This window comes from Hyaena hyaena, unplaced genomic scaffold (assembly GCF_003009895.1).
Source record: "Hyaena hyaena isolate Hyena2069 unplaced genomic scaffold, ASM300989v1 scaffold_289, whole genome shotgun sequence".
Classification (NCBI taxonomy): Eukaryota; Metazoa; Chordata; class Mammalia; order Carnivora; family Hyaenidae; genus Hyaena; species Hyaena hyaena.
Genome location: NW_024080920.1, coordinates 1,168,331 through 1,188,950, shown reverse-complemented (window position 1 = coordinate 1,188,950; position 20,620 = coordinate 1,168,331). Strand labels below are relative to the sequence as shown.

At 41.6% G+C, this 20,620-nt stretch overlaps 2 protein-coding genes across 2 annotated transcripts in view; one reads left to right on the top strand and one right to left on the bottom strand.

The window, feature by feature from the left end:
- The first annotated feature begins 1,152 nt into the window (after positions 1-1,152).
- Positions 1,153-20,620, top strand: part of NFX1 (nuclear transcription factor, X-box binding 1) — a 73,576-nt gene continuing 54,108 nt past the window's right edge. Inside the window, exons 1-4 of the mRNA XM_039247047.1 lie at positions 1,153-1,241; positions 5,711-6,709; positions 18,612-18,770; positions 20,541-20,618. Of these exons, the coding sequence (XP_039102978.1) occupies positions 1,217-1,241; positions 5,711-6,709; positions 18,612-18,770; positions 20,541-20,618 (1,261 nt within the window). The 5' untranslated portion in view covers positions 1,153-1,216. The remainder of the gene's footprint in view (positions 1,242-5,710; positions 6,710-18,611; positions 18,771-20,540; positions 20,619-20,620) is intronic.
- LOC120241725 (cyclin-dependent kinases regulatory subunit 2-like) lies at positions 13,116-13,708 on the bottom strand. The gene has a single exon (XM_039247048.1). It carries the CDS (start codon positions 13,630-13,632, stop codon positions 13,393-13,395), a length of 240 nt encoding a protein of 79 aa, XP_039102979.1. The 5' UTR covers positions 13,633-13,708; the 3' UTR covers positions 13,116-13,392.

Here is a 20,620-nt window from a genome sequence, read left to right as displayed (position 1 = left end):
AGCCTTTGCACATACTATTCCTTCTCTCTGAATCTTCATATAGCTAACTAGCTCCTTATCTTTCCTTCTACTCAAAGAAGGCTGGCCACCTTTTCTGTAGCAGATCCCATTAAGTCTCTATCACTGTTACCATGCTTATTTCTTTCATAATGCTAACATAATTTAAAATTATTTTACAAATTATTAATTTATAAATTATTTCGTTTCTAAACTCCTCTTCTAGACAATGCACTTCATGACGGTGGGGACCATGTTTGTCTTTTTCACCATTTACCTTCAGCACTTAAAGCACTGCCTGAAAGTATGCATTAAAACACATGAATAGGGCTCCTGGATAGCTTAGTGGGTTTAGAGCCCCACTCTTGATTTCAGCTAAGGTCATGATCCCAGGGTCAGCTCCACACTGGTTAAGACCCTCTCTTTCCCTCTGTTCCTCTCCCCCGCTAGCGCACTCCCTCTCTAACATAACATTTAAAAATCGTTTCTTGTCCTTTTGGCTTCAATTCTCTATCTCTCTCCCTGCCCCCCCCACCCCCCGGCCGCCTCGTCTATCAAAAATAAACATTAAAAAACTTTTAATGCTATCACTTTACAAATTATCAGCGCCTCCAAACTTTCCCCCTCATGTTCAGTATCATCTGTATTTGTTTTATTGTCACCTGCCGGTTCAAGTCCTTTACCATTTCTAACACATGGTTTATCTTTTTTTTGGCTTATCGCTCTCTGCTTTGTAAGAGTTCTCTGTATATTAGCCTTGTTATCGTTTGTTTTGCACCTATTTCCCCGTACATACCCTTGCAACTACTTAGCAGGGTTTGCTTTTTTAACTCCAAACCTGAACTACTCTAGGTAAGAAGGTGACGTCTGAGTAAACTCCAGCAGGCAACGTGAAGTTGGTTGGGTGCCAGGGCAACAGAGCATGGTGGCAAGAGAGCACCGCGAATCTCAACAAGAAAAACAATGACTACGCAAATTCTTCCCCCTCCCACACCCGGCGCGATCCCGGCTACCTACACCCAGGCCAGTAGGCCGGCGCCCGGCGCTTGTGTCTGACGTCACGGACGTACCGCACAGTTCACTCAGGCAGCGCAACCTCCGTGGCTGTCCACCCGGCGCGCAGATGCGAATAGTCTTGCGGCGGCGGAAGTTGAGGGCACGTGACCGGGTGACAGCCCTCTCTAGGTTGCAGGGCTCGCTTTAGGTGTTGCGGCACAGGATGGCGGAGGCGCCTCCTGTCTCAGGTACTGTCCCGGCCCGCGTGGGACGTGGCCCCTCTCAGGGAGCGGAAATTGGGTCAGTGACGAGTCCTAGGGCTCCGGCCATTCATATCGCGAGAGTGGCGCGTACTAGGGTTGGGGATAGTGGCTCGTAAGGGCCAAGCCACGCGTGTCGTGGGTACTGAGACCTTGCTGGTTCCCAACTGGGTTGTGAAGTCCCCACAGCTGGGTCTCCAGGGAGAGCGGGTTTGTCCCCGCGCCGAGCGAAACTCTGTGGGCGTCCCACCTTCAGCCCGGCCCTACTGCGGCAGAGGCCGCACTGATCTCCAACAGGCGGGCGGCGGCCAAGTCACCGCCCGTGACGATGGCGGGCTCTCCATGCGTGGCGGGTTGGCCCTTCCTGGGGCAGCAGAGCGGGCTAGAGCCGGACTTCAGTGGTTTCCAATCTGAGACTGATATGAATTCGCAGTGTGACTGAGTCTCCGTTTCCTCATCTATCAGTTGGGAGTGAATATGTTAATTCCTGTGAAGGCTTCCGCTCTGTACTGTACCTGTTCGGTAATTGTTAGCTCGCTTCTCCTGGAGTTAGCTGTATGTGTAAAACACCCTCATTTGGTTGTTAATGTAACATCCATTTCCGTCAAGGTTTACTTTAGGTCTTTGTTGTCCAAACTTTACATCGCGACTCAATGCACACATGTGTAAATACAAAAGCGAACCAAAAGTTTTAGAAAGTAATGTTTTTCCTTACTATCTGCAGTATGCTCTATTTTCTGTTTTACTTGAAAAAATACTTGTCATAAGTCACTACATTAATTTGATTTCAGGACCCACTCTTAATGAAAAACAGGACAGCAATTCGCAGCATGTGGTTTGGAGTCTTAGTTCAAGACTCAACTGATTTGAGTCTTGGTTCTGCCACTTAACCAATGTTGGGGCACAAGGAGGAAAATGTATGTATTTGTGTACTGGGTGGCAGGTAAAATGTACTTGTTACTGTGGGTCTTGGTAAAAAAAAAAAAAAATGTTATTTTCCAAATCCTAGTCCTGATTTAGGTATTGAGTCATCTTGGAGGGTGGGGACCATTTTAGGCTGGTGTTTTGTTATTCTCCCACACGCTTTTTCCCCCAGATCCTCAACTGGATCCATTGATCTTCCCATCCTCAGGCTCACTTCTGGCCCATTTGTACACCCTTCAGTGTTTGAGGCAAGAATGGGTGGGATTTGTTGAGTTACAGTTTTGGCCTCCTGTATTGTGCCCCAGGTTACCACCTCCTCCACACCTACTATGGTATAGTCCAAAGAACTATTCCATGTTCTTATTTTAGCATCATCTCTAGCCCACACCCCCATCTCCACTCAGCATTTAGTTCTCTTGCCCACTTCTGCCCTCAAATAGCAGAACAGTTAGGGAATATATTTCTGCCCATTAGAAGACTCTCCAATGCCAACTTTGTTTCTGGACTTCATAATCTATTGGATTTTCCCCTTACTCTTCTCCACTCATCTGCTGGACAGTTAGTATTCTGCTATGTTATCTTGGAATGTAAGGTACCACTTGTATCCTATTTACCAACTAACTTCTAGCTACTTAAAGTACTGAGGAAAAAAGGGAGGTGGGGTTCTCAGTTCATTGTGTCTTGAGTGCAGTTTACTGATTCCTGTGCCCTTTTTCCCTTCCTCCTGTCTCTGAAGGGTCTGAGACATTACCTTATGTCTAATGGAACACATATGTTTGTGAATACGTACTGCCCTATCTAGACTCTGTAGTTGCATCAGTTCCTTACAGCTTAACATGGAACACCTTCTTCCCATCCTTTACCAAGCTGTTCTGGACAACTTTACTGACTTTTCTTCTGCCCCTCTCCCACTTTATTTCTTCAAGAAGGCGAGGACTGTACCATACCCATTTGGTCTAATCTTCCCATTCTCACCTTTATGTTTTCTCTTTTTTGTGGAACATCTCCTTTGCCACCTTATGAATTTGTCTGATCCTCTCTTTGTGTTGTAAGGCCCTCCACCCCACCCCCAGAATTGGCTGTGTGAAAGCCATCAGGACAAATCCTGGATTGAGTGAAAGATTACCCTATGACCTTTATGATCTCATTCAGTTCTTGAGTATATGTTTCTATGGTACCTGCTGCCCAAACTCTGACAGTGTAGTGTAAGGGTGTAATCTCTAGGGCCATATAGCCACGGGTAGAATCTTGATCTGGTTTGGAATACCTCTGTGGCCTTTGGCAAGTAACTTCCTCAGTCTCAGTTTTCTCATCAAGAATGTAAGGATTAAATGAGTCAACAGATGCAAAGTGCTTAGAATAGTGCCTGGCACATGTTAATTACCTAATTAATGTTAGGGTATGTTATTAAACCTGAAACCCACAGGCTCTGTAGTGCACCCATCTGTGGTCAGGTCTGTGTGTTTTAGAATCTGTAGCCCTAAAAGCAACAATAAAGCACTATTCTAGCCACTATGTATATGTTACTAACTTGCTTTACTCTTCATAGCAACTCTTGGATGTAGGAATTATTACTGTCTCCATTCCTTATAAGAAAATTGGGATTAAGTTACTTGCATACAGACATAAGTGATGGGCAGGTACATAAACCCATGTCTTCCAGGTCTTGTTGATTCATAGTACAGTTGACCCTTGAACTATGTAGCGGATAGGGATGGCAACCCCCCGTCCCCCTGCACATTGGAAAATTCACATATATCTTATGACTCCCCAGAAACTGAACTTCTAACAGCCTACTGTTGACCAGAAACCTTACCAATGACATAAACATTTAATTAACACAGATTTTGCATGATATATGTATTATTTACTCTTACATACTCTTACAATAAAGAAAATGAGGAAGAGAAAATACATCTACAGTACTTTACTGTAAACAATTCACATGTAAGTGGACTTCTGTAGTTCAAAACTGTTGTTCAAGGGTCAACTGTATGATTTATATGCTACACATCATTCTGGCTTTTTTTTATGTTTATTTTTGAGAGAGAGAGAAGACAGAGTGTGAGTGGGGGAGGGGTAGAGAGAGAGGGAGACAGAATCTGAAACAGGCTCCAGGCTCTGAGCTATGAGCACAAAGCCTGACATGGCACTCAAACCCACAAATTGTAAGATCCTGACCTGAGCCAGCGTCAGATGCTCAACCGACTGAGCCACCTAGGCGCCCCTCATTCTGGCTTTTCTACTAACTAGTTTTGTATCTTTAGGCAGATCATTTAGTCTTTGGACTTCAGGGACAAAGAAGCATCTTGAGGGGGGAAAAATCAATGGGTTAAAGAGACATATGCTTAATTGTTGAGACTCAGATTCTGGACCATATTATAAAGGTTATGTATGCAAAACCTAAAATATATTCCTGGAGGGAAGAGATGGCAACTAATGTACTCACTATGTTAAGTACTATCAATATGAAATCTTGCTTAAATTTCACAGTAGCCCTTTGAAATAGTACTATCATCTTTTGTCATGGATGAAGAAATAAAGGCTAAAAGCAATATCCCTAAACTTATACCATCAATTGGAGGACCAGACTTCAAACTGATTTTGGCTGATTCCAAAGCCTGTTTACTTGATATTACACAATGCTATCTTAGAGTTTCGAAAGACCACGTGGAACCTGCTGATTGGTTCTCACCCCTGAACTGTATGCTGACCTGAAATTTTTTTATAAAACAAACACATGTATAAATAATGCCTATCGGGGTGTCTGGCTGGCACAGTCAGCACAACATGCAACTCTTGATCTTGGGGTGAGAATTCAAGCCCCACATAAGGCAGAGAGCTTACATTTAAAAAATAATAATAGGGGTGCCTGGTGGCTCAGTCGGTTAAGTGTCCAACTTCGGCTCAGGTCATGATCTCACGGTTCATGGGTTTGAGCCCCACATCAGGCTCTGTGCTGACAGCTCAGAGCCTGGAGCCTGTTTTAGATACTGTGTCTCCTTCTCTCTCTGCCCCTCCTCCCCTCACACCCTCTCTCACTCTGTCTCTCAAAAATAAATAAATGTAAAAAAATAAAAATAAAAATAATAGGGGTACCTGGGTGGCTCATTCAGTTAAGCATCTAACTTTTGGTTTCGGTCATGATCTCACAGTTGTGGATTGAGCTCCACATCTGTGGAACCTGCTTAAGATTCTCTCTCTCCCTCTGTCCTTCCCCTCTTGTGTGTGCACTCATTTTCTCTCTCTCTCTTTCAAAAAAAAAAAAAATAATAATAATAATAATGCCTGACCACTCAGATGAGCAGTTTTACTTAGCAATTCTTAGTAGTGCCTAATAGTGAAGCTGCTGGACATGAATGGTCAATCTTCCACAAGCACCTTGAACCTGTCACATTCACAGGAAAAGTAGGCCTTATTAAGGGCCTGTTTTATACAGTCCTTAGGAAAATAACTTTTAGATATGGCCTAGAGACTTCAGGCCTCATGGTTGACAATTTCTTTACTGGCATGTCTATTTTCTTACGTCCTAGGTACTTTTAAATTCAATACGGATGCTGCTGAGTTCATTCCTCAGGAGAGAAAAAATCCTGGTCTAAATTGTGGGAGTCAAAGGAGACTAGATTCTAACAGGATTAGTAGAAGAAATTACAGTTCACCACCTCCTTGTCACCTTTCCAGGCAAGTCTCTTATGATGACATCTCTGGTGTTCAGCACAATTATCCTTTGGGAAGCAAACCTAAGAGTCAACAGACTTCTTTCCAGTCCTCTACTTCTAACAAATTACTCAAGAGCCATGGCCTTCAGAATCAACCCTGGCAGAAACTGAGGAGTGAAAAGCAACATATCAAGGTCAAGAAAGTACAGAATCTCACTGACCATACCTCAGATGCAGCTAGCTTAGAAAATGTGGCCAGGTCAGAGAGTGGGACAAACCCCAGAGAGCACAGCCCTTCTGAGAGTGAGAAGGAAATTGTTGGTGCTGATCCCAGAGGAGCAAAACCCAAAAAAGCAGCCCAATTTGCATACAGCTATGGTAGAGGACCAAAAGTCAAGGCAAAACTCAAATGTGAGTGGGGTAACAGAATGACTCCAAAATCTGAGGATGCTGGACTTGAAAATACCAAACCTGTGGGGGTTATCCACCCTGAATCTTTGGATACATCCTTTAGGAAAGGAGTATTGGATGGGTATGGGGCCAGACGCAGTGAGCAAAGGAGATACCCACAGAAAAGGCCTCCCTGGGAAGTGGAGGGGGCTAGGCCACGACCAGGCAGGAATCCACTAAAACAAGAGGGCCAACGACATACAAATGCCGGACCCAGAAACAACATGGCACCCATTCCAAAGGATAATCTTAATGAAAGGCCAGCAAAATCTGCCTGTGACAATGGGAATTTGGCAGTTGTCAACAAGTCTTCCAGAAGGGTTGACCCAGAGAAATGCACCGTAAGAAGGCAGGATCCTCAAGTAGCATCTTTCCCCCGAGGTAAACAGAACCATGTGCTAAAGAATGTGGAAACTCACACAGGTAAATCTACCTAGATGATGGAAATGTTTTGTTTTGTTGTTTTGTTTTGATAAATAATAAGTTCATACAATTTGGGAACTAGAAAGTGTAAAAACGTATATAATGAGGGGTGCCTGGATAGCTCAGTCAATTAAAGTGTCTGACTCTTCGGCTCAGGTCCTGATCTCACAGTTTGTGACTTTGAGCCTTGCATCGGGCTCCAAGCTAACAGTGTGGAGTCTGGTTGCGATTCTCTCTTTACGCCACCCCTCTCTTTCTCCACCCCCCCCCCCCCCACATATACTTTCTCTCTCTCAAAATAAATAAACTTAAAAAAAAAAAAAAAGGTATGCAACGAAACATCTCTTTCTATCCTTGTTCATCATCTGCCTGCCTGGGTCTTGCCACCGCTTGCTCCCCCCCCCCAGTAGGTAACCACTTACTTAGTTTTTATATATTATAAGCAAATGCAAATAAGGAACTTTTTTCTTTTTTTTTAATTTTTAATGTTTTCTTTATTTCTGAGAGACAGAGAGACAGCATGAGCAGGGGAGGTTTAGAGAGAGAGGAAGACACAGAATCTGAAACAGGCTCCTGGCTCTGAGTTGGCTGTCAGCACAGAGTCCAACGTGGGGCTCGAACCCACGAACCGCGAGATCGTGACCTGAGCTGAAGTCGGATGCTTGACTGACTGAGCCACCCAGGCGCCCCAAGGAACTTTTTTTCTTAACAACAAATTTAGTAAGGGATTTTTAAAATGCAGACATGGGTCTTATAGATGCTTTGTTACAAGATTTTTTTTTTTTTTTAGTTGTAAAAGTACACTAAAGAATGGTAGCATCTCCACTGCCTCTCCTTGTTCCAGCCTGCATGGTCTCTTGTCTGCTCATCTGCAAAATGTCCTAACCATTCTTGCCATCTTCATTTTCTCTCTTTCAGTCCATCTCTTAGACCAGTATCAGAGAATGATCTTTCTAAAGTACATATTACGGGCACCTGGGTGGCTCAGTCAGTTAAGTGTCTGACTTCGGCTCAGGTCAGATCTCATGGTTCGTGGGTTCAAGCCCCGCATCAGGCTCTGTGCTGACAGCTCAGAGCCTGGAGCCTGTTTCGGATTCTGTGTCTCCCTCTCTCTCTGCCCCTCCCCCATTCATGCTCTGTCTCAAAAATAAATAAGCTATAAAAAAAATTGTAAAGTACATATTAAACTGTGTCACTCCCCTGTTTATTTCTGTTCACTGTTCACCACATGCAGATTCTGGCTTCTTTCTTACCCAGCCACCCCATCTTATGCTGCATCAGCTCCCCACCACATTGTATTGTCTGTACTCTGTGTTGTTTCACCTTTCCCTGCTGTTGCATATGTGGCTCTCTTTTTCTAGAATGTCTGCCATTTGGTTCACTAATGAATCTTTACTCATTTTTTTAAATTGCTTTTTTAAAAAATATTTATTGTTTTGAGAGTAAGAGAGTGCATGCGTGAGCGTGGGAGAGCAGAAGGAGGGGAAGAGAAAATCCCAAGCAGACTCCACGCTCAGCGCAAAGCCTGACATAGTGCTTGATTCCACAACCTGGGATCATGACCTGAGCAGAAATCAGAAATTGGATGCTCAACTGACTGAGCAACCCAGGTGCTCCTCTTACTCATTTTTCAATAGCTAGTTTGGCCGCATGTCTGGGAAACCTTTCTCACCTCCACAAATGCCATTAGTGTTAAATAGCCCTATAATGTCTTTCCCTTAAATGTACAGGTTTCAGTTAATAGCAGTTACTGCTGGAAGCCATCATTGTTTATGTGTCAGTGCCCTCCACTAGTCTGTAAGCTTCCTGAAAGCAAAGGCTATTTTTTTATATCCCTATTGCTTAACATAGCTCTTAGAACATAATAGATATTCCACTCTGTTGGAAAGTTCTTCCTTACGTTTAACTAAAAACTTCTTTCCAGTAAATACTTCCTATTCCCTGGTTCAGGTTCTGTCCTTTGAAGCAGCACAGCAACCAGTCTCTCTCACTAGTTTCCCACCTCCTCATTGCAAATCAACTCTTTTGCAGTATTTGAAGACACCTCTCATTTTGCACTGAGTGTATATATTTTGTCCAGGTAAACAGTTTCATTTTTATAGCTGTTCCTTGTGGACCTTCACCAACTGGTCTCCTTCCAGTTAAATGTACATAGCCCAGCTCAACACATGAAGTCACCACCTGCCCAGGACTGTTTTTATGCTGGCTTATAGTTCTTTTATTATGTCACAGTTTCTTTGGGTCAAGAGTCTGGGTATCCCTTAGCCTAGTTCTCTACTCAGAGCCTCACAGGACTAAAGTTTGGCCAGGGAGGCAATCTCATCTGAGGCATGAGGTCTTCTTTCATGCTCACTGGTTGTTGGTAGGATTTAGTTTTTTATGGTTATAGGGGTAAGGTCCCCTGTTCTTGCTAATTATTGGCTGGGGGTCACTCTCAGCTCTTAGAAGTCACCTGCATTTCCCCACCACATGGCCCTCTACACAACATGGTACTTTTCTTCTTCAAGGAAAGCATCTGCTAGAAATTCTTCAAATGTCTCTGACTTCTTTCTCTGATCCCTAGACTCTTTTTAAAGGGTTCACCAGATTATATCAGGCCCACACAGACTCAAGGGGAGGAGATTATATAGGGCATGCACACCTATATGTGGCAATCTTAGAGGCCATCTTAGAGTTCTGCCTAACAAATCTCTTTTGGTCTCACATCCCCACATATTCTTGAGAACACTTTATTCATATTTATTGAGTCAATACTATGTACCAAGCACTGTTCTAGGTACTGGAAATACAGTACTGGTGGGATTTACATTCTAATTGTAGTAGGGAAGGCAGGTAGAAATCACTTAAACCAATATTTAATGTCAGATTGTGGGTAAGAGCTAAAAAATATAAAGCAGGTTAAGAGGACAGAATAAGAGGGGCACTAGTTTAGATATATTGGTCTGTTTGATGAGACATTTGAATGGAGACTAGAAGGAAATGCAAAAGTGTACCATGTGGCTCTCTGAAGAGTATACCGAGCAGAGGAAGAAGCAAGTTTAGATTAGGGTATGAGGAGGACTTTTTGAACAACAGAGAAGCAGGCAGCAGAGGAGGTCAGAGAAATCACAGGGGCTGGATTATGTGAGGCCCTTGGATTTGGTTCTGATTAAGAAGATCAGAAGCAGGTGGAAGGTTTTGGGAAAAGGAATGACATGATCTTACTAGCAGCTATGTGGAGAATCAGCTGTAAGGAAGCAAGCAGAGAAATTAGGAAGTTGTTGCAGTAATTGACTTACTTGATGATGGAGACTTGGACTAGAGGTGGTAGTGTTGGAAGAGGTAAGAGTGTTAGACTTTGCATATTTGGAAGATAAAACTGATAGGATTTGCAGATAGACTAGATGTTGGCTCCAAGAGATGAAGGCAATGCTTTAGTGTCTGGCTGGCTCATTCAGTGGAGTATGTGACGCTTGATCTCTGGATTGTAGGTTTGAGCCCCATATTGGGTATAGAGATTACTTAAAAAATAAAATCTTTTAAAAAAAGAGAATTGCCATGTACTGGCGTATGAGCCTGGGAGAGGAAAGGGTGTTGTTTGTTTTTAAAACTTTTTAGTTAGAGATAATTTTAGATTTATAGAAAAGTTGCAAAGTAGTACAGAGAATACCCATATATCCTTCACTCAGCTTTGTCTAATGTATCTTACATAACCAACTCTGGTCCTTTGTCAAAACTAAGAAATTAACACTGGTATAATAGTATAAACTAAACTGTAGACTTTATTTGGATTTCACCATTTTTTCCCCATTAACATCCTTTTTTTGTTCCAGGTACCAATCCAGGATACCACGCTGCATTTAGTCATCATGTCTCCTTAGTCTCCTTTTAGTCTTAGTCTTCTTGTTGGAAAAGTTTTCTTGGTCTTTCTTTTTATTTATTTATTTAAACAAAAACATTTATTTCTGAGAGAAAGACAGCGTGAGCAGGCTAGGGTCAGAGAGAGAGGGAGATACAGAATCTGAAACAGGCTCCAGGCTCTGAGCTGGCTGTCAGCATAGAGCCCAACGTGGAGCTCGAACCCATGAACCGTGAGATCATGACCTGAGCCGAAGTCGGATACTTAACCGACTGAGCCACCCAGGCACCCTTGGTGGTCTTTCTTTTTAGAAAAGTTTGGATATGTTTTGTTTTGTGTACTCCTTGTTCAGAAAAGGTAGAGAATTTGGTTAAGTAGGGAGTTAAAAATTCAAGAAGAGATCTGGACTGGAGATTTAAACTTGGGAACTTTCAGCATGGAGTTCTCTAACAGACTAGAGGAGGTCATCTAAGTGTTTCAGTGTAGTTAAAGAAGTTTGAGGGTGGAGCCTTCCTATAACTCAGCGTTTAAAGGTTGGAAGATGAGGACCCAGCAAAGGAGGTGGAAAATAGGTAGCAATTGAACTAGGAAGTGAACCATGTTTTAAATGTCAAACTAAAAAAGGAATTCAAGGAGGGAGTGACCAATTGTGCTAAATGTTACTGATTGGGTCCAGAAAGATGACAACTGCATGTTGACTGGTGGGTTTGGCACTGAGAGTTATTGGTCTTGATACGAGCAGTTGTGGTAGAGTCATGGATATAAAAACTTGATTGGAATGGAAAGAGAGGATTACCCCAAATATAAGTCTCCATGGCTGCTCGAGAGTGGTCTTTGCTAACTCTCATTCTGTACTGAGAGAAACTAGTACTGCTTCTGTTCTTCCAGGCTGTCTGCATCCCTCATTCTGTGGTAACAAGGTCCTCTATATCCTTAGTAAGTTTCTGCTGCTCCTCATAATCTGTGGCCTTCTCTAAGTTCACCACTTTTTCTCACAGCCTTTCAGAGCCTGCTCTTTTTCCTTTTATCCCACTTGCCTTAGTTTCTGGAAGATGGGAAGAGCATGCTCCTCTCTCAGTGTTGTTTCTGAGCCGTTATTCTTCTACCTTTGTATCAAAATCCCTGCTCCTTTGAACTTAATGCTACATCACCTTCTGGCTACATCACGATCCAGCTCTCTCTATCTTTGTCATGTATTAACTTTCAAATATCCCAGCCCCAGCCCTCACTTATTAATGCCTCCAGCCTCTATCTCCCCTCTTCCCCAGTGGTTCTCAAAGGGCAGTTCCAGAGGAGCAGCCCTCAGCAACGCCAGGGAACTTGTTAGAAAAGCATATTCCTTGGCCTCACCTCAGACCTACCAAAGAGAAGTTCTGGGAATAGGAACCAACAATCTTATGTGGTTGTTTTTTTTTAGTTTTTTTTTTTTTTTTTAAATTTAGTTTGAGAGAGACAGAGCGTGAGTGGGAGAGGGGCAGAGAGAGAGGGAGACACAGAATCTGAAGCAGGTTCCAGGCTCTGAGCTGACAGCTGACAGCTCAGAGCCTGACACGGGGGTCGAACTCACAGATCGTGAGATCATAACCTGAGCTGAAGTTGGACACTTAACTGACTGAGCCACCCAGATAACCCAGCAACCTTATTTTTTAACAAGCCTCCTGGTAACTCTGATTTGAGAACTACTGATTTATCATGAATCCTGCTGTTAGTGACGTTAGTGATCATAGGGATTATACCATCTTCACGTTCTTTGATCTTCTCAACCACAGTGACCTTTGCCTTTATTATACCTCTACACCCACTACTACTTTCTGACCCTAACCTCCTGTCCTTCTGGTTCTCTCAGTCTTTTTCACCCACTGACTGTATCGTCAGCCATCTGTCTTTCTTTATTCCCTTTTGAGGCTGGGCCTTATTGTAGTTTTGAAGTATTATCCTTCTGTGAAGCCATTTGGCAGAATCCCCACCCTGGATTGATGCTGCAGTCTACCTTCTCTGCTCCATCTGGGTAACAGGATACTGTTCCAGAAAATGATAACAGTAGTACAGATTTGGTGCTGCAGCAGATTCACTCACCTTCTCAGGGAAGTCTTCCTCATCATCCTGTTTAGATCTGTAATACTCCCCCCACTACTAGCATTCCTCATCCCTTTCCGGTTTATTTTTCTCCAAAGCACTTCCCACTATTTGATGATGATGCTTTTTTTCCATCGTTTATCATATTCCTCTACTACATAATAACTTCTTAAGAGCAGAAAACTTTTGTCTGTTTTGTTCACTGTATATCCTTAGTGTTTAACCAAGAACATAGTAGGTTCTCAGTAAATATTTTTGTTAACTGATTTCTCCAATTTCAGTTGACTTTCAGTACTGCCTGTTTTCCCCTTAGACGACCTTGGTCAGCTCTCCTTCCCATTTTCATCTAAGACTACCCTGAATCTTTTCTGGTCGTGTTCAGACCTTCCTGCCATTCATCTCCCTCAGTCTCATTGGGCCTCCTTGCCTTCTACTTCATAGAGAAAAAGGGGAGATCATCAGGCAAAATTTTCTTTTTTTTTTTTTTTTTTTAATGCAACATAGAAACTTTATTTAACAAAAATAACAGGCAAAGTCAAACAGGCACTTATATTAAGAGAAAAACTGACTAGGAAAAATTGTATCTTGAACAGCTTACAGTAACCTACTTGCAGTTGCATTTAACTGAGCTCTGTTGCTGTGAAGAATACAGCTTATGCACAGATATGGATGAACGATTTGTACATTTTTCAAGTATTCACTGAATACTACCTTATATACACATATACATTAAATTTGAAAAAGATTTACGATGATCCCCAGATAGACTTCATTTTTGTTGCTCTTTTGGAAGAGGTCGTCTAAAGAGAAGAATATGTGGTTCCGGCTCATGAATCATGTAGTGAACCCAGCCTAGACTCTGTTGGACACCAAGTCTCCTCCACTCCTCTTCAGACATCAGATGGGTTTTCGGTACTTGTTTGGAAAGTTCTCTGGGTAACATGACATGCTGATACTCGTAGTGCTCGTCGAAGTACTTGTCCGAGTAATAGATCTGCTTGTGAGCCATCCTGCGGTCGGGCGGGAGCGACGGGGCTCGAAGAGCGGGCGTAGCAAGACCACACGTCCTCGTCAAGCCAAGCCAACGACTCAGGCAAAATTTTCTTAAATGTTTGCTCCCTTTAGGCAAACTCAGAGAAATCTGTGCCTATTCTCCTTTTCTTTCCTTCCACCAGCCTTTTCACATCCGTTAGTCCAAGTTCTCAGCCTGAAGCTCTTCTCAAGTCTGTCCTGTGCCGTGAAAGAAAAACTCCCAGTACTCCTGGTAGTGTTTCCTTTCCTTCCATTCCAGACTAGTCAAGAGTCACTGCTCTGTTTTCTTTTCTCTATTTTGACTCACTTCTGAGTCCTCTGCCATCATCACCACTTGACTCAGAGAGCTACTGGTACGGTCGTTAATGCCCTCCTGTTTGCCACAGCCAGCACATAGATGTATTTCAGTCCTCATTATCCTGGGCTTCCGTTTGAGTTTGAAGTGAAGGAGTCTTTGTTGAAATGTTACTTCCTTGATTCCACAAATTTCTGGTCCTCCTTGTTCTATGTGCACCCTTTAAGTTTCTCTTCCTCCACCTTTCTTAAATGTTGGTGTTTCCTAGGACTTTGTTTCAGCCCTCTGTTCTTACTTGATAAGATCTCATTGGGAGATTACAACTGCTCTTTAAAACCACTGCCTCTGTGCTGTGCTGACTTCTAAACTCTTACCTCTGGATCCTAAGCTCTGCCATAAGCTTCAGATTCACATAAATAAACATGGTATCTGACATATGCTTCAGACTCAGCAAAACTGCCTTGTTGACCATGCTTATATTGTATTAGTGTTTTAGAAACAGCTGCCTCACATTTAATGAGGTAACTTTATAAAGTTGCTTTAGTAGGTAACTCACCTTTAGTCTGAAGATCTAGATTTAATCAGCTTTAAACTTTTGTTCCATTTTCCTTTCCTCCTTCCTTCTTTTCTTTTCCCTTCTTTTCTTTTCTTTTCTTTCTTTCCTTCTTTATTTTGAGAGAGAGAGTGTGTGAGTGGGGAAAGGGGTGGAGAGAGAGAGAGAGAGAGAGAGAGAGAGAGAATCTCAGGCAGGCTCCATGATCAGTGCAGAGGCAAGATGTGGGGCTCTATCCAGTGACCCGGAGATCATGACCTGAGCCGAGATCAAGAGTTGGACACTCAACCACCTGAGCCACACAGGCACCCCTCCCATTTGTTTTATCTATTCTTTTTTATTTTTGCAGATATTTTTTAAAGTAAATGCCAGATATTATTTTACCCCTATGTATTTTCACTGTGCCTCCATTTTTTTAAATACCATATATATACATTTTATAATCACAGTGTATTCTTGGATTTTTCTTTAATTTTTTTTTAACATTCATTTATGAGAGACAGTGTGAGCAGGGTAGGGGCAGAGAGAGAAGGAGATTCAGAATTCGAATCAGGCTCCAGGCTGCCTTCATAGAGCCCAGTCTGGGGCTTGAACTCACAACCTGTGAGATCATGACCTGAGCTGAAGTTGGATGCCCAACCAACTGAGCCACACAGGTGCCCCTGGATTTTTCAAATTAGGATTGTTGTAGGCTTTCTTTTTTTTTTAAAATAGTTATTTACTGGTGCATCTGAAAGTTTATAGTCAGTTAACTCTTCAATCAGGTCTCTTTGTTCTTCCGATTATTTCAGTGGGTATATCACCCTCTTTACTGATATGCTATCAAAGTAGGAGTAACCAGTAGACCTGGTTATAACTGAGAAATTATGGGGAAGCCCTAGTGGGAGAGAGTTTAGGATTGAAAAAGAGCCAGTGGTCAGACCAGGACTGGCATCCAGCAGGTAAGAGTCTTGGACCTGAAATGTGATAGTTGATCAGCACAGAGCGGCTCCATGTTTATGTATGTTAAACATGTTTGGATAAAACTGAAGTATTGTTAGTGAAAGGATTATACTGTTTCTCTTCCTAGGTCTTTCTGGAATTTTTTGCTATATTAATAGCAAATATATATTAATTTCATTCATTCATACAAGTATTATTGAGTGCTCACTATGTCCTAGGCAGCACTATAGGTAAAAACTTCAGTCCTCAAGGTGTGTACATTCTATGTACAGAGTTAGGAAATAAGGTGAAATAAGTAAAATATATGATATGTAAAGTTCAAATGGTGTGGAGAAAAAATATATAGTATGGAAAAGAGATAAGGAATGTTGAAGAAGTGGGTTTCATATTTTTAAATTATGGCTAGGGACTACCTCATTGTGAAGATCACATTTTGAGTAAACACCTGAAGGTGCTAAGGAACTGAGCTATGCCGATGTCTAGGGAAGAGTTCTAGGCAGAGCGAACAACAAACTGTAAAGACCCTCAGGCAGAAATCTGCCTGCCAGTCAGGCTAGGAAGGTGGCCAGTGTGTTCTTAAGAGTAGTAACCCAGAAGTTTACATCAGAGTACAGAGTATCAGAGTAGTGACCCAGAAGTGATGAAGGACATTGTAAAGATTTTGGCTTTTATAAGCTTATGACGTAGGAACCGTTGACAAGTTCTGGGCATTAGTGGCATCATCTAATTTGCATTTTAACAGGCTCCCTCTGGCTGTTGAGAATAGATGAGTAGAGCAAGGACAGAAGTAGCAAAGACTAGTTAGGAGGCCATTTTAATAATCCAGGTGAATGGATAGTGGTTTGGGCCATACTAATAAAGGGTTGGATTCTGGATATATTTTGAAAGTAGAGCCAGTAGGATTTACTTTCAGATTGAACATAGGATATGAGAGAGACAGCCTTTGGAAAGGGCTTGGAAGAGCTTTGTGGGTTACTCAAAGTTCACAGTTGTTCCCACATCACTATATGTGTGTGCATCCTGGTGGTCAGTTTTCCTGTGATTAAATTTAGAAACATCACACATAAAACAATATTAACAAGCCATAATCTTATTGAATAAGAGAAATGGTAAAATAAAAAGACAACCTTCAGGGTGAAATGCAAAACAACAGTCTATCATAGGGTTCTCATGTCTTTTCCAAACTTCACTTACTTTTTTGTGTCCTTTACTACTTCTTTTTTTTTTTTTTTAAGTTTATTTATTTTGAGAGAGAGAGCACGAGCAGGGGAGGGGCAGAGAGAGAGAAACCCAAGCAGGCTCTGCACTCACCTGAGCTGAAATCAAAATTTGGATGTTCAACCAACTGAGCCACCCGAGCGCCCTTGTATCCTTTACTTGTAACTCAGTTCTATTCTGGAAGAGTCAATGGGCATTTTCTACAAAAAGTATCCTAAATGTAATTTTTACAAACTATTCCTCTGCCCCAGTCAGGCTCTTGTATCTGGTTGACTCAAATGTAATCTTACTGTCTAATGAGCTCTTACTTAACTTACCCCTTAAGAATCATCCACACATATTGTGCTAACTGGTAGGAAATATTATTAACTTTGTTATTCAGAGATGTTAACCTATGCAGGGTAGGGTATTCCTACTTTTAAGAAAATTTAAGTCTGGTTCCTTAGTTTTTATACTACAATTCAATTTTGTGTTATGTTTATCTGTTATTTAAAACAAGTAGAATGCCTTTATCAGCTACATAAAATCTTTATTCTGGGCTTTCCTGACAGCAAAAGCACTATCCCAGAAACTTAACTGAAACTTTCAAGGGAGAGAAGTTGTAGAACAGAGTAGGTGATATTCATTTATATATTCATCCATTCATTTAATAAATATTTACTCAGCATGTGCTAAAGGCCAGACACTGGAAATACAACACTGAGCAAGACCCTGGCCCTGCCTTACAGACACCCATGTATAGTCCCCATGTTCTGTATTTCTTTTGGCATTAAATTGGACAAAGTAATCCAAGGAGAACAAATATTATGGAATGATTAAAATGCAAATTTGTGGGGTGCCTGGTGACTCAGTTAGTTGAGTGTCAGACTCTTGGTTTCAGCTCAGGTCATGATCCCAGGGTCGTGGGATTGAGCCCTACATTGAGCTCTACGCTGAGCATGGAGCCTGCTTGGGATTCACTCTCTTTCCCTCTGTCCCTCTCCTGCTTGAGCACTTTATATATTAAGTGCTTTAGCACAACACTTGGCATGATACATTCAAGGTTAGTTATTTTATTCTTATAACCTATTTGGACCTGATAACAAATAAAATAGGGTTATGAAGTAAATGCTAAAAATATGGCCTGAAGAAAGAAATCTCTTTTTCTCTCTCTCTCTTACACACACACACACACCCTTCTACCTACCTCTAAGAGCACCTTACTAGGGATCTAGAAAGGCTTTGCTGAGATCATGTTTGAGGAAAAGTCTGGGAGTGAGTGACAGTATTAAGCAAAACATGTGAGAGGATTCCATGATACTGCTCTCTCTCAGCAGATGCTGGGCTTCTGAAGCCAGGTTCTATTTCTCCTTTAGTAACCCTACCATGGGGTTGTGGTAAACACCGATAATACCTTTGTTGAATAGATCACCTGAAGACTTTCATGGCAACTACTAGAAGAGATGTTACCACCCTGGGTTGTTGGAATCTGTGCAGACTTAGGTTGCTTTCAGCTGACCACTGTAGCTTCATGAGCCCCTTCCTGGCCTGAATCCATGGATCTGGATCAGATTCAGAAGAGGCAAGGCAAGACAATAAACTATTTAAGAAAGAAAAAGAAGAAGAAGAGGCAAGGCAAGGTGCTGCAATGCATTGGCTTCTGAGGATGCTTAAGCTGTGTTATGAGGGACATTTGGTTACTCCATTCGGTTGCTGGGCAATTGCTTGGGAATGTTTCCTAAATTGTGGGAATCCCCACCTGAATGTCTACTTCCTAAGTCTTCTCCCTCAGTATATTCCTATTCCTTCTTGGCCTCAAACACTGAACAGCCACCTTACTAAGAATCAGACAAGATATTTAAAACCTTTGTGTTTGGATTCTTCTCTCAAATGCCTTTCTGGTCCTTGGTTGACAAAAGTAAGGAATGTTTTTCTGTGTTTGAATTAATTCTTTTGGTTTTTTAAACAGGTTCTCTAATTGAACAGCTGACTACAGAAAAATATGAGTGTATGGTGTGCTGTGAATTGGTTCGTGTCACAGCGCCAGTGTGGAGTTGTCAGAGCTGTTATCATGTATTTCATTTGAACTGCATAAAGAAATGGGCAAGGTCTCCAGCCTCTCAAGCAGGTCAGTCATTTCTCTCTTCTGAATATTCTCACTCATTTGATATATTCAGGTTTAAAACTTAGCTATTTTTTTTAAAGATTTTATTTTTAAGTACACCCAACATGAGGCTCCAACTTACATCCCTAATATCAAGAGTCATATGCTCCACCAACTGAGCCAGCCAGGCACCCCTTAAACCTAGCTATTTAATTCTTTTTGAATATTTTATCTGCTATGTTGCCTTAAACATGTTTCAGATGATCAGTATTAAGCTATAGATCTTAAATAAATACCACTGGGTGCTTGGCTGGCATAGTTGGTAGAGCATACAACTCTTGATCCTGAGGTCATGAGTTCAAACCCAGTGTTGGGCAGAGAGCTCACTTAAAGAATAAAAATAAAATTTTAAAAAAGGAAAAATTTTAAAACCAGCTAACATAACAATATTAAAATATATTTGGGACAGAACAAAATCAGTCACATTTGCTGAAAATGGTAGCTTTTATCCAAGTAGCAACTATAGAAAACATTTCCTGTATAGTTTGCTTTAGAAAATGTATAGAAAGCAGTTGTTGGGTTTTGTTTTGTTTTGTTTTGTTTTGGAAGCAATTGTTTAGTTTTCCCTTAGGATGTTAAAGTTGCTTTGCCTTTAACAGATCTTCTCCATAGTATTTTGTGGGTTTTTCCCGAAGTATACTGGTATTTATGGATATTGCAAATATTGTTAAAAACATGTTTTCTGATCTGTGACTCTTCTAATTTAAGATATCTCAGGGTTCCTGACTGGCTTAGTTGGTAGACCATGCAACTCTTGATCTTGAGGTTATGGGTTCAAGCCCCATGTAGTGTAAGACATCTGGGTTTTCCTGCATGTACTCAAATATTTTATCATCTTTTTTCTCAAGCCAAGATTTAGATAATGTTTACCCTAATATTAGAAATAATGCAACATTTTCACCACATAATGAAATGATAATTATGTGAAATGATGGAGGTGTTAACAATGCTGTGATGATAATCATATTGTAGTATATAAACTTACCAAATCAACATGTTGTAGATCTTAAAATTAAACAGGCTGTATGTCATTTATACTGCAATTGACATTAAAAAAAATGGATACCCATTTGATTACTATATCTAAAGTCCTTATTAATATAAGCCCAAATGCAGTATTTAAGCAAAGCACTCAGTATTGTGATTTTGTTTCTTTTTTTTAACGTTTATTCATTTTTTTAATGTTTTTTTTTTAAATTTATTTCTGAGAGAGAGAGAGACAGAGTGAGCGGGGGAGGGTCAGAGAGAGACACACACAGAGAATCTGAAGCAGTCTCCAGGCTCTGAGCAAGCTGCCAACACAGAGCCCGATGTGGAGCTGGAACCAACAAACCACGAGATCATGACCTAAGCCGAAGTCGGATGTTTAACCGACTGAGCCACCCAGGCGCCCCAATGTTTATTCATTTTTGAGAGAGAGAGCATGAGCAAGGGAGGGGCAGAGAGGAGCAAGGGGACAGAGGATCCAAAGTGGGCTCCATGCTGACAGTAGCAAGCCCCCTGTGGGGCTCAAATTCACAAGCTGTGAGATCACATGACCTGAGCTGAAGTTGGATGCTCAACTGACTGAGCCACCCAGACCCCTGATTTTGTTTCTCAAATGCCTGTGGTAGGCATAACATGAAATGACTACTGCTGCTTCAATATTACAGCTTCCTTTAGATTTAAATTTTTAAAAATTGCATGTGTTTTTGTAAGGAAGTTATTTTGGTTTCCTCTTATTTTTCTTAACAGATGGCCAGAGTGGTTGGAGGTGCCCTGCCTGTCAGAATGTTTCTGCACATGTTCCTAATACTTACACCTGTTTCTGTGGT

What these genes read in the sequence shown, in the direction of transcription:
- LOC120241725 (XM_039247048.1), bottom strand. Translation starts at nt 13,632, where the DNA reads ATGGCTCACAAGCAGATCTATTACTCGGACAAGTACTTCGACGAGCAC.